Source organism: Chiloscyllium plagiosum, chromosome 3 (genome assembly GCF_004010195.1).
Source record: "Chiloscyllium plagiosum isolate BGI_BamShark_2017 chromosome 3, ASM401019v2, whole genome shotgun sequence".
Lineage (NCBI taxonomy): Eukaryota > Metazoa > Chordata > Chondrichthyes > Orectolobiformes > Hemiscylliidae > Chiloscyllium > Chiloscyllium plagiosum.
This window is the reverse complement of record NC_057712.1, coordinates 42,336,130-42,348,956: the sequence shown is the minus strand read 5'-3', so window position 1 is coordinate 42,348,956 and position 12,827 is coordinate 42,336,130. Positions and strand designations below refer to the sequence as shown.

The window sequence follows — 12,827 nt, the reverse complement described above, 5'->3', positions numbered from 1 at the left end:
AGCCTCTCCCTATAGCTCAAATCCTCCAACCCTGGCAACATCCTTGTAAATCTTTTCTGAACCCTTTCAAGTTTCACAACATCTTTCCAATAGGAAGGAAATCAGAATTGCACGCAACATGAGCTCCCAGCTCCTGTACTCACTACTCTGACCGATAAAAGAGAGCATACCAAATGCATTCTTCACTATCCTATCTACCTGCGACTCCACTTTCAAGGAGCTATGAACCTGCTCTCCAAGGTCTCTTTGTTCAGCAACACTCTCTAGGACCTTACCATTAAATGTATAAGTCCTGCTAAGATTTCATAAAAATGGACAGCATGGAAACAGACCCTTCTGTCTAACTTGTCCACGCCGACCAGATATCCCAACCCAATCTAGTCCCACCTGCCAGCACCCGGCCCATATCCCTCCAACCCCTTCCTATTCATTTACTTATCCAGATGCCTTTTAAATGTTGTAGTTGTACCAGCCTCCACCACTTCTTCTTCTGGCAGCTCATTCCAACACACACTACTCTCTGTGTGAAAATGTTGCACCTTCGGTCTCTTTTATATCTTTCCTCTCTCACCCTAAACCCATGCCCTCTCGTTCTGGACTCCCCCACCCCAGGGAAAAGATCTTGTCTATTTACCCTACCTATGCCCCTTAAGATTTTATAAACCTCTATAACGTCATCCCTCAGCCTCCAACACGCCAGGGAAAACACCCCCAGCCTATTTAGTCTCTCCCTATAGCTCAAATCCTCCAACCCTGGCAACATCCTTGTAAATCTTTTCTGAGTTTTAAGTTTCACAACATCCTTCCGAAAGGAAGGAGATCAGAATTGCTCGCCATATTGCAAAAGTGGCGTAACCAATGTCCTGTACAGCCGCAACATGACCTCCCAACTCCTGTACTCAATACTCTGACCAATAAAGGAAAGCATACCAAACATCATCTTCACTATCCTATGTACCTTTGACTCCACTTTCAAGGAGCTAAGAACCTATACTCCACAGTCTATTTGTTCACTCCCAAGGACCTTACCATTAAGTGTATAAGTCTTGCTCAGATTTGCTTTCCCAAAATGCAGCACCTCACATTTATCTAAATTAAACTCCATCTGCCACTTCTCAGCCCATTGGCTCATCTGATCAAGATCCCGTTGTAATCCCTTCTTCGCTGTCCACTACACCTCCAATTTTTGTGTCATCTGCAAACCTACTTATGCTCACATTATGCTGTACCTCTTATGCTCACATCCAAATCATTTATGTAAGTGACAAAAAGTAGAGGGCTCAGTACCGATCCTTGTGGCACACCACTGTTCACAGGCCTTCAGTCTGAAAAACAACCCTCCCACCACCGCCCTCTGTCTTCTACCTTTGAGCCAGTTTTGTATCCAAATGCTGGTTCTCCCTGTATTTTATGAGATCTAATCTTGCTAACCAGTCTCCCATGGGGAACCTCGTAGATCACCTTACTGAAGTCCATATAGATGATGCCTACCGCTCTGCCCTCACAATCCACTTTGTTACTCCTTCAAAAAGCTCAGTCAAGTTTGTGAGACACACAAAGCCACGCTGACTATCCCTAATCAGTCCTTGCCTTTCCAAACGCATGTACATCCTGTCCCTCAGGATTCCCTCCAACAACTTGCCCACCACCGATGTCAGGTTCACTGGTCTATAGTTCCCCAGTTTGTCCTTATCACCTTTCTTAAATAGCGGCACCACGTTAGCCAACCTCCAGTCTTCCGGAACCTCACCTGTGATTATCGATGATACAAATATCTCAGCAAGAAGTCCAGCAATCACTTCCCTAGCTTCCCATAGAGTTCTAGGGTAAACCTGATCCGGTCCTGGGGATTTATCCACTTTTATGCGTTTCAAGACATCCAGCACCTCCTCCTCTGTAATGTGAACATTTTTCAAGATGCCACCATCTATTTCCCTACATTCTATATCTTTCATGTCCTTTTCCACAGTAAATACAGATCCAAAATACTCGTTTACTATCTCCCCCAAATCCTTCAGCTCCACAGAAAGGCCGCCTTACTGATCTTTGAGGGGCCATAGTCTCTCCCTAGTTACCCTTTTGTTCTTAAAGTATTTGTAAAACACCAGATCTTTTTTCTTGAAAGCATTATACATTGGTCTTTTATTTTCTCAGCAGTTTCACTCATGCCTGAGAACAAAAGAATTTATTGGTTCAAAACTAAGTGTATATTGCAGATAGAGGCACCATAATTTGGTATGGGGGCTATAAATGGACATTGAGTGCAGATGAGATGTATGAGTTGGTATTCAATTGTCATGGGGCAATTAGGGGCTATGGGGCAGTGTGGCAGCATGAGTTGGAATTGAGTTGGCAAGGGGTCTGTAACAGGTTATGGATTGGATAAGGACATCAGTTGGCATTGAGTTTGTGTGGAGGATCATAGTAAGACCCTTTTGAACTTGTGTTTCAAAAGGTTCCTCAATACAGACAATGGCTCACAACATCTGGGATCTGCGAACCATAAATCATGGACATTCTGACATAGAGCATAGAACAGTATGGCACAGTGCAGGCCTTCAGCCCATGATGTTGTGACAAGCATTTTATATCTTAATATCTTAATCTATGCTCAACCTAACCAACACGTCTGTCAGTTTACTGATGTCCATGTGCTTGTCCAGCAGTTGCTTAAATGTCCCTAATGTCTCTCACTCTACTACCACCGCTGGCAGTGCATTCCATGCACCACCATTCTCTGTGTAAAGAACCTACTCTGACATCTCTCCTATACCTTCCTCCAATCATCTTAAAAGTATGACCCCTTGTGACAGCTATTTCTGCCCTGGAAAAACGTCTCTGGCTATCTATTCTGTTTATATATCTCATTACCTTGTACACCTCTATGAAGTCACCTCTCTTCCTTCTTCTCTCCAGTGTAAAAAACCCTAGCTCACTCAACCTCTCTTCATAAGACAAACCTTCCAATCCAGGTAACATCCTGGTAAAAATCTCCTCTGCACCCTCTCTATAGTGTTCACATCCTTCCTATTATGAGTCAACCAGAACTGGAGACAATATTCCAAGTGTGGTCTTACCAGGGTTTTATGGAGCTGTAGCAAAACCTCATGGCTCTTAAACTCAATCCCCTGTTAATGAAAGCCAAAACACCACATGCCGCCTGAATAATCCTATCAACTCAGGTGGCAACTTTGAGGGATGTGTGTACATACAATCCACGGTGCCGCTGTTCCTCCGCACTGACAAGAATCCTATCTTTAATCCGATATTCATGATGCAATGAAAATTGTACTGGGTTGCGACACTTTCAATGGAACTGACTTGGGTCAGTATATTGCCTAAGGCTCTATCTCGGAATAGGGAAAATTAGAGGTGTCAAGCATGGCACAGGAATCCTTGAATCAGGGCCTGCCCACAATTTCTAAATGCCTTATAGTACTTCTAGCTCAGTGAAAATCTATGCCCAATCTTGATCTTTTGTGCAGGGTCATTGAAATTGTGTCCTTGTTCAAAGGGCAAGATTTGTGGCATTAACCACCAGAGTTATTTGATCTCACTGCCTTCACATAGTTTGTCTAGAGGATCCCCTGATCGTCTGTGGATAGACCACATCCCTCTTCCTTTCTCCATCCTAAGTTAAAGTTCCAGTGCAGCATTGGAAAATCTTGAAGCCTGTTTTCTGCCATTGTTGTGCCATCATTAAAGCTCTTCCAGGTCAAATTCAGCTTTCAAATTACTTTCAACTCTTGCTTCAGCTAAAATGGACCTTCTCTTCAAGCGGTGCAAGTTGGTTTTAAGCAGTGAAGGCTTGTTTGAACGCAAGGTTTACCTGTTGCCTGCTTCAGATGATGGTTACTGTGCATCACAGTACCCATGTATATTTTCAGGGGTTATCGATGTTTGTGGCCTGCACAAGAAGCCTTATGGCAGGAGGTGGGAAGGAGCAAGGATATAATCCATCTGTAGGGGGAACAGAAGGTCTGTATCTTTTATTTCAAGTAAATAATTTTAATTGTTTTCATTTCCACATCAGGGGGAGAAAGGAGAACAAGGCATGGCTGGAGAACCTGGAAGGGCAGGGGCTCAGGTAAAAATAGTGTCGCCCAATTTATTACATCCTTAAATTGAAAGAGTAACTCTGATTGTCTCCAGAGCATGTCACAGATTGATAAAATATATCTATGCAATAACTGCAAGTAGATAACAGTAAGCTTCAGTCTTCAGTGGGTGGCGGTATTGGAGGAAGAATGGATGATCTTTACTACCCATTATTTACAAAACATAGGCTCACTTGTGTAAAATGATTGTAATCTCTGTAAATATGATTGATCCCCAATGGCAACAATATGTATCACCTGTAGGATGCGCTGCAGCAACTTAGCAAGACTCCTTTTACAGTACCTTCCAAACCTGCTAGCTCCAACAGACGGGCAGATGTATGGGAGCATCACCACTTGCACGTTCTCCTCCAAGGCAAGCACGATCCTGATTTGGAAGTTTATTGCCTTTCCTTCACTGTCAGTGGGTCAAAGTCCTGGAATTCCCTTCCTATTGTGCACCAACAGCACATGGATTGCAGCGGTTCAAGAAGATGGCTCATTATTACACTATCAAGTGTGAGTAGGGAATACCCTAGCCAGTGAAGACAACAACTCATGCACGAATCAAAAAATTGATTTTGTCCGAGTGTGCAGTCATACCAATAGGTTGGGTTTGCCTCTTACTCCCCATCAGTTTCTTTTTTTTGTAGCAGATGTGGTGTAGCTGTAGAGCCAAGCTAATTTGGGGACATACTCTGCCATATGCCATTTCCCCCATTTCTCCATTTTTCTATGGAATGTGTGAGGTTATTTGCAAGCAGGTATATGAAAAGAACTATATGGAACTATAGCCTCTGCTCTACGTTCTGGCACTTGCTTCATTTCAGAATGAACATAAGAGGTACCTATTACATCTAGATACTTAACTAAACTCAGTCAACTGAAGAAGGCAAAGAACCTCTTTACAGAACAATAATTGTGTAAACCCAAGAACAAAATGTCATTGCTTTTCTCTGGCAATTTGAGGTCAGAGGGATTCCTGTATAAGAATTAAAACCCCAAGCCTGTGGTATTATATCTGAGCCCCTTTCAGCTCCTCCCCAGAAGATGTGGGGAAGTCACCCTTGTTCATTCTAGAGACCTAGGAATTTGAAATACTGCAAACAGGTAAGGAAATACTTGAATAATGTGGGTGTGGTTGTAGTGGATAGCCCTCTGGTTCTGGACTGTCTCACAGGAAAAAACGACCTCCCTGCATCTACCCTGTCAAGTAGTAGATGAACCTTATATGTTTCATGAATGTCTATTCTCATTCTTTTAACTCTAGTGAGTACAACCCTACCCCTACCCCAACACAACTTCTCCTCACATGAAAATTCCTCTATACCCAGAATCAACCTAATAAAACTTCTTTGAACTGCCTCCCATGTCAGCATATCTTTCTTTAGATAAGGGAACCAAAACTATTTTGAATGTCCAGGTGTGGTCTGACTAGTTCCTTGTCCAGTCTTAGCAAGACTGCCCTACGTGTAAACTCCATCACTCTTGAAATAAAGATCAGTAGTCCATTTGCTTTCCCTATTATTTGTTGAATTTAGATGCCAGCTGTTTATGGTTCATGCCTGAGAAACTCCAATCCCCCTGTGCTGTAGCTTTCGCAGTCTTTTCCATTTAAATAAATTTCAACTCTTCTAATCTTCCTGCCTCACGCATAAAGTTACATTTCCCCAGATTATATGCCATATTCCAAGTTTTACTCACTTATTTAATCTGTTTGTGTTCCTCTGTCGACTCATTTTGTCATCCTCATTACTTGTCTTCCCACCTATTTTTGTGTCATTAGTAAATGTGGCAACACTATATTCACTTCCATCATCCAACTCATTAATGTATATTGTAAATAATTGTGACCCCAGAATTGATCCCTATGATGCTCCAATGAAAATACTCCTTTTATCAAAACTCTTTGTCTTGTATTAATTAGCCAGTCCTCATTCCAAGACTGTGAGCTGTTATCTTACTAAGTGTTTCTATGGCTTTTGTGAATTGTAATGAAATTTATACCGTGGTCAGTGCCTCAAATTTTTGTCCAGGCATAAAATATTGCATGGAGAAAATGGAAAAGTAATCCAGCAGCTAATCTAAGAGTTCTAAAAAACAAATTCATAGATTTATTTAATTTTGAACATTCATAATTGCTGATTTGAGATTGACTTGTTGTAGGGTGTAAGAGGTCACACTGGTATGTATGGAAGAGTTGGTGACACTGGACTTAGGGTAAGATTTCCATCATTTTATTCCACTTTAAGTATTGCACATGGGCAGCTATTTATGTGTCACAGAATTTGCTCATGTATGTACTTTTCGTTTGGAAGGGTATAGCAGGAATCAAGGGAAATAAGGGAGTAGAAGGAAGACCAGGCCAAAGGGTATGTAACTTTTAAACTCATCATCAGTTTGAAAATACTTGACTTTCTTTTGTTTCCTCAGTAATTAGTGAGACTGGGCTTACTCCACATTCACTGAAAGTGCATTTTTCTTCCTCTCAGGGTATAGAGGGTCCTAAAGGTTATAAAGGATTGCAAGGAACCATTGGATTTAAGGTGACTTCACAGTAGCCACTTTAGGTTGCTATACACAAGGTTGTATTATTTAAGTATGAGAAGAAAGATCACTCTGAAAGTTTACTACATTTTATTTCAGGGAGTCTCAGGATCACCTGGACTAAGAGGGCAAATGGGACTACAAGGTGAAAAGGTAATAAATGAGTTAAATATTTAAGAGGAGCATTGTGATTCAGTGATCAACCATGGAACACCAGAATCAATATTCAGCCAAAATTTATCAAACCACAATTTTCTGATCCCACTTAGGATCTTGGGGAAGCACTGAGTAAAGACAAAATATAAACAGAGGTAGAGCCACTCTGAAACTTTATCCGACCTGCAGTGTGGTCATATTGATTCATTATGCTTATGATCTGTTGTCCACAATGAAAGTTACCACCACCACTGAGGGTAGGAATTTATACGGCCTGGATGTGTAGTGTGGTAGAGGAAAACCACACTACACAATTAACTAAAAGAGTTTCCAGTAGATAATTGCATGCCAATATAAAATTAAAAAACTGTGGATGCTGGAGATCTGCTGGAGGTCACCCAGTCTGCATTTCATCTCCCCAGTGTAGAGGAGAAGACTACATCGTAAGCTTCAAATGCAGTAGACGAGATGGAGTGAAGTGTAGATAAATCTCTGCTTCCACACATCTGGGGCTTTACATAGTGAGGAAGGAGGAAGTAAACAAGCAAGTGTTGCTCCTTTTGCAATTCATGGGAAGCTGCCATGGAGTGTGAGGCAATATTGGGAGTGGAGGAGGAATGGACCAGATTCTCCCAGAGGGAACAGTCCCTGTGGAATGCTGACAAGGGTGGAGAAGGGAATTTGTATTTGACAGTGGCATCCTGCTGGAGGTTGTGGAAATGGTAGTTTATGATCCTGCAGATGCTGAGCCTTGTGGGTTGATAAGTGATGACAAGGAAAGAAGAGAAAGGATAAGGCTAGATGTGCGAGAAATAGGTCAGACATGGTGACAGAAGATCCTCAACTGAGGAAAAAGTTGGACATGTTTGAGGCACCCTCTGTGGAAGGTGACATCAATAGAACAGATGTGATGGAAATGCAGAAACTGGGAGAATGGAATGGAATACACACAGGAAGCAGAGTGTGAGGATGTATAATTGAGGTAACTGTGGGAGTTGGTGAGTTTGTATTGGGTACAGGTCATTCTGCTGTAATGCAACAGTTGCATTCCTCTTCAACCTTTCTCTATAGAAAATGGCACTATGGAAGATCTGTACAAAATCGCTGTAGAAAATCGCTTTGATTGTTCAGCAGAGAGTTCATGTTATCCAAACAGCATCCACAATTCATCACTTGCATTATCACCAATTGTATTGTAATGCATGTTATACCAGAACAGCCTATATCACTTGCCAGCCTATCTTTAGAAATGGAAACAGAGATGTCAAGGAAGTAAAGAGTGGAGTCAGTGATTGACCAGGTAAAAGTGAGACAAAGCATCTGAGATGCAACATTTACTTGTTTATCTCCTCACTCCTCAGTGTCCAAGACCCAAAACATACCTTCCAGATGAACCAGAAATTTTTCTACACTTCATTCAATCTAGTCCACTGTATTCGCTGCTCACAATGTGGTCTCCTCTATATTGGGGAGACAAAATGCAAACTGGTGACTGCTTTGTGGAACACCTTTTATTCTATTTGTAAAAATGAACCCAAGCTTCCAGTTGCCCATCACTTCAATGCACCACTATGTTCCCATGCTAATATTTCTGTCTCAGGCCTGTGGCAGTGCTCCATTGAGGCTCAATGCAAGCTCCACCAAGGGACCTTACTCAGTACCCCAGGACTCAGAGCGTGAACACTCTTCTCCATGTTCATTACCCACCAACACACCCCAGGTCCAGTTCTATATAGTTGCTTTCAGCACATCCAGCCTATTTAAAACTATTCACACTTCACATCACAATCCATTCAGATTTTACTTCTCTCCCGCTTCACTATTAGTAATCCCCCTGTTTGCTTCCCAAATTTTCTGTCTCTCTTTCTGGCTACTGTCTGCATCCATTTCATTCGATTACCCACCCCCACATACAAACACACACAGACACCTCATCACCAATTCGCAGTTCTGGTGAAGATCACTGGACTTGAAAGGAGACAACAGTACGTTAGGAATTAGGTAGCAGTTTGTATTGATTTGGTAGACATTGTGCAGAGACATAGAGGAGGTCTAAGATGTTAAAAATATTGCCCTTTGTTGCTATAGGTATGGTATTTAAAAACAGAGAGTTTATGTTGCAGTTGTATAGGGCATTGGTGAGGCCACACCTTGTGTAATGTATACAGTTTTGTTCTGTTTATATGGGAAAGCATATATTGGCACTGGAGGGAGTGCAGAGGAGGTTCATTAGGTTGATTCCAGAGTTGAGAGGGTTGGCTTATGAGGAGTGATTGAGTAGACTGAGTCTTTACTCATTGGAATTTTGAAGATTTAGGGGTGATCTTATAGAACCATACAAAATTATGAAGGGAATAAATGAGATAGAAGCAAGGAGGTTGTTTCCACTGGCTGATGAAACAGAGCATAGCCTCAAAGTAAGGGGGAGAAGATTCAGGACTGAGTCAAGGAGGAACTTCTTCTCCCAAAGATTTGTAAATCTGTGGAATTCCCTACCACTGAAGCAGTTGGGGCTACCTTGTTGAATATTTTTAAGGCAAAGATAGATTTTTGAACAGTAAAGAAATAAAGGGTTATGGGAGCAGGTTGGTAAGTGGAGCTGAGACCTTGAAAAAGATCAGCCATGATCATTTTGAATAGCAGTGAAGGCTCGAGGGGCCAGATAGCCTACTCCTACTCCTATATCTTATGTTCTTATGTTTCCATTGCTTTGAAACCTGAGCTGTTTTATCCACTAGCCCATATGACACAATATCATTTATATCACAATGGGTGGTGCCTATGGTACATAATATGGGCGGCATGGTCGCTAGCACTGCTGCCTCACAGTGCCAGGGACCCGGTTTGATTCCCGACTCGGGCGACTGTCTCTATGGAGTTTGCACATTGTCCCTGTGTCTGTGTGGGTTTCCTCTGGGTGCTCCGGTTTTCTCCCACAATCCAAAGATGTCCAGGTCAGGTGAACTAGCCATGCTAAATTGCCAATAGTGCATTGGTCAGGGGGTAAATATAGGGTAGGGGAATGGGTCTGGGTGGGTTACTCCGGACGGTCGGTGTGGACTTGTTGGACTGAAGGGCCTGTTCCCATACTGTAGGGAATCTAATTTAATCTATTTATTATTAACCCTTTAAGATGCAAATGCAAGAAGCTTGCTTTCTCGTTGTTTATATTATACATTCATTACCATAATTACATTTACCACCACACACTCCTACCTCAAGTGTCTTGATTTCATAAATTCAGGTGATCTAGCAGTTTTATTATTCTGGAGCATATTCACTTCAAATTGGGAAAACTGGCAGTTTTCTGTGCGGAAGACTGTTAACTTCGATTCTCTTCTTAACAACCTAAGGTCCATAGGTCTTTTATGTTGTCAAATTCCCCATTGGATTCACTCTAATTGATCAGCAGTGAATATTAACCATAATGGGATAAGGTTCCAGTGCTTCCTTTGCATGACCTCATTGGCAGTAGGAATGAATGATATATAATATACAATATTTTTCTGGTCTCTAGCTGCTTGATTCATTATGCCTTTTTTGTTCAGAACCTTGATCCATACTGTTGACTCTATCCTAAATGTGCAAACTATTTTGCATTGTAGTGATTGTTGTAATGTTGTGCATGATATGACTACTGTAGTAAATATGTGTTGATAGTCCTGTACATGTGAAAATGGAATCAACTTCTTTGGTAGGATGAGGAGCCAAGTCTTCAGCTTCCTGCCCATCATCAGCTCTGATCAAACTGGACCACATTAGAGTTGAATGATTCTGTAAATTAGCAGCGCTGTGTCAAAGTCTGTATTCTATTCAAGATTAACTTCACTGTCTGAGTTGAATGCTCAGCTTCCCCATTCAATAATAGGTATTTCAGCAAGCTCATGACATGTTCAAATCCAGAACTGTGTGCAAATGGCTGAAGCACTCATCAATTCTGTTTAACCCATTGTCCAAAACAGTACCATCAGGGATACCATTGTTCCAGATATTTCCTGGAAGATTCAGATAATGTTTGGATATCCTGGATTGACTTTGAAACAAGAACTTTCTAATGGCTTCAGTCTTTGGCTCCATCATTATACCTTTAAATGCTGACGGCATGTCTCAAAAATCTCAGAGATTCCCATTTGTCATTAAGAGGGGTGTCATTCTGCTTGTGAGTACTTTAAGACTGTATACACACTTTAATAGTGTTTCTCTGCTATTTCCTCATGTATCAACATGTCATCCATGTTACCTGTGCTTCCACGAAGACCTTGTAAGTCCATTGAAATATCTCTGGGGCAGAGGTAATCCACTGAAACAAATTCTCCCAAATGGAGTAATGAATACAGTTACCTATCCTGTTAGCTTCTCCAGTGGCACATGATATTATTACATTGAGTTTCATGAAAACACGTTTGGATACTTTAGCTAAATGCTTGTCAACCAAAGACACAGCATGTTTTCTTCTTAAGATCACCTTGTTAAACCATGTAAGGTCAACACAAATTCAAATAGTACCCCCCAGGCTTGGGTAGGGTAATGATGCCTGAGCATCCATTGACACCCGCTCTTCTCATTTCTTGCTTCTTCAATTGCTTTATTAAAGGATGCAAAATATTCCTGGATGTATAGAGCCATAGAGCTTTAGCATTTTTCTTTAGTGCAATGCAATATTCAGTATTCAGCTTCCTCAGCCCTTTAAGTAACTTAAGTTATTCCTCTTCAAAGGAGGCTGTTTAACCTCTTATAACTTGTGTAAGAGATGGAGGTCAAGATGTGCCTTCCTACCCAAGAGTGAGAATTCTTGATTATTGAGGATGTATAAATTTTGTAGAATTTGCTGTCCCCTATATAAGAGTTGCTTTCAACATATATTTAAGTTTAAATGTTAGGCACTCTGGAATGTGAATTTTCACTGTTATTGGTTGTAAGCAGTAATAAATCAGGAAGTGGAAGGAAAATAGGAACTTGGGCAAAATTACAATTTATGGCAGCACGGTGGCACAGTGGTTAGCCCTGCTGCCTCACAGCACCAGAGACCCGGGTTCAATTCCCACCTCGGGCAACTGTCTGTGTGGAGATTGCACATTCTCCCCGTGTCTGCGTGGGTTTCCTCCGGGTGCTCCAGCTTCCTCACACAGTCCAAAGATGTGCAGGTTAGGTGAATTGGCCATGCTAAAATTGCCCGTAGTGTTAGGTGTAGGGGAATGGGTCTGGGTGGGTTGCTCTTCGGAGGGTCGGTGTGGACTTGTTGGGCTAAAGGGCCTGTTTCCACACTGTAAGTAATCTAATCTAATCTAGAGAAGTGATATTGAATAAATTGTTGGAGTTGCATGTTGACAATTCCGCGGGCCCTGGTAGATCTCCTCCTAGGGCTTAAAAGAAGTTGTGAGTGAGATTGTTGATCCATTGTCTTTTGTTGTGCCAGGTATGACTCCTAGTTTGTGCTGGTTGGAGTCATATGTGGCACATAGGAAGATGCTTGTGGTTGTTGGAGATCAGTCATCTCAATCATAGAGTCATAGAATCATAGAGATGTACAGCATGGAAACAGACGCTTCGGTCCAACCCGTCCATGCCGACCAGATATCCCAACCCAATCTAGTCCCACCTGCCAGCCTCTGGCCCACATCCCTCCAACCCTTCCTATTCATATACCCACCCAAATGCCTCTTAAATGTTGCAATTGTACCAGCCTCCACCACTTCCTCTGGCAGCTCATTCCATACGTGAACCACCCTCTGTGTGAAAACTTTGCCACTTAGGTCTCTTTTACATCTTTCGCCTCTCACCCTAAACCTATGCCCTCTAGTTCTGGAATCACCCTCCCCAGGGAAAAGACTTTATCTATTTATCCTATCCACGCTCCTCATGATTTTATAAACCTCTATAAGTCACCCCTCAGCCTCCGAAGCTCCGGGGAAAACAGCCCCAGCCTGTTCAGCCTCTCCCTGTAGCTCAAATCCTCCAACCCTGGCAACATCCTTGTAAATCTTTTCTGAACCCTTTCAAGTTTCACAACATCTTTCCGATAGGAAG

The 12,827-nt window shown here is 42.0% G+C and overlaps 1 protein-coding gene across 1 annotated transcript in view; it reads left to right on the top strand.

Moving 5' to 3' along the window:
• Positions 1–12,827, top strand: part of zmp:0000000760 (collagen alpha-1(IX) chain) — a 96,747-nt gene that overhangs the window by 22,793 nt on the left and 61,127 nt on the right. Inside the window, exons 6-10 of the mRNA XM_043681246.1 lie at positions 4,034–4,087; positions 6,264–6,317; positions 6,416–6,469; positions 6,590–6,643; positions 6,744–6,797. Of these exons, the coding sequence (XP_043537181.1) occupies positions 4,034–4,087; positions 6,264–6,317; positions 6,416–6,469; positions 6,590–6,643; positions 6,744–6,797 (270 nt within the window). The remainder of the gene's footprint in view (positions 1–4,033; positions 4,088–6,263; positions 6,318–6,415; positions 6,470–6,589; positions 6,644–6,743; positions 6,798–12,827) is intronic.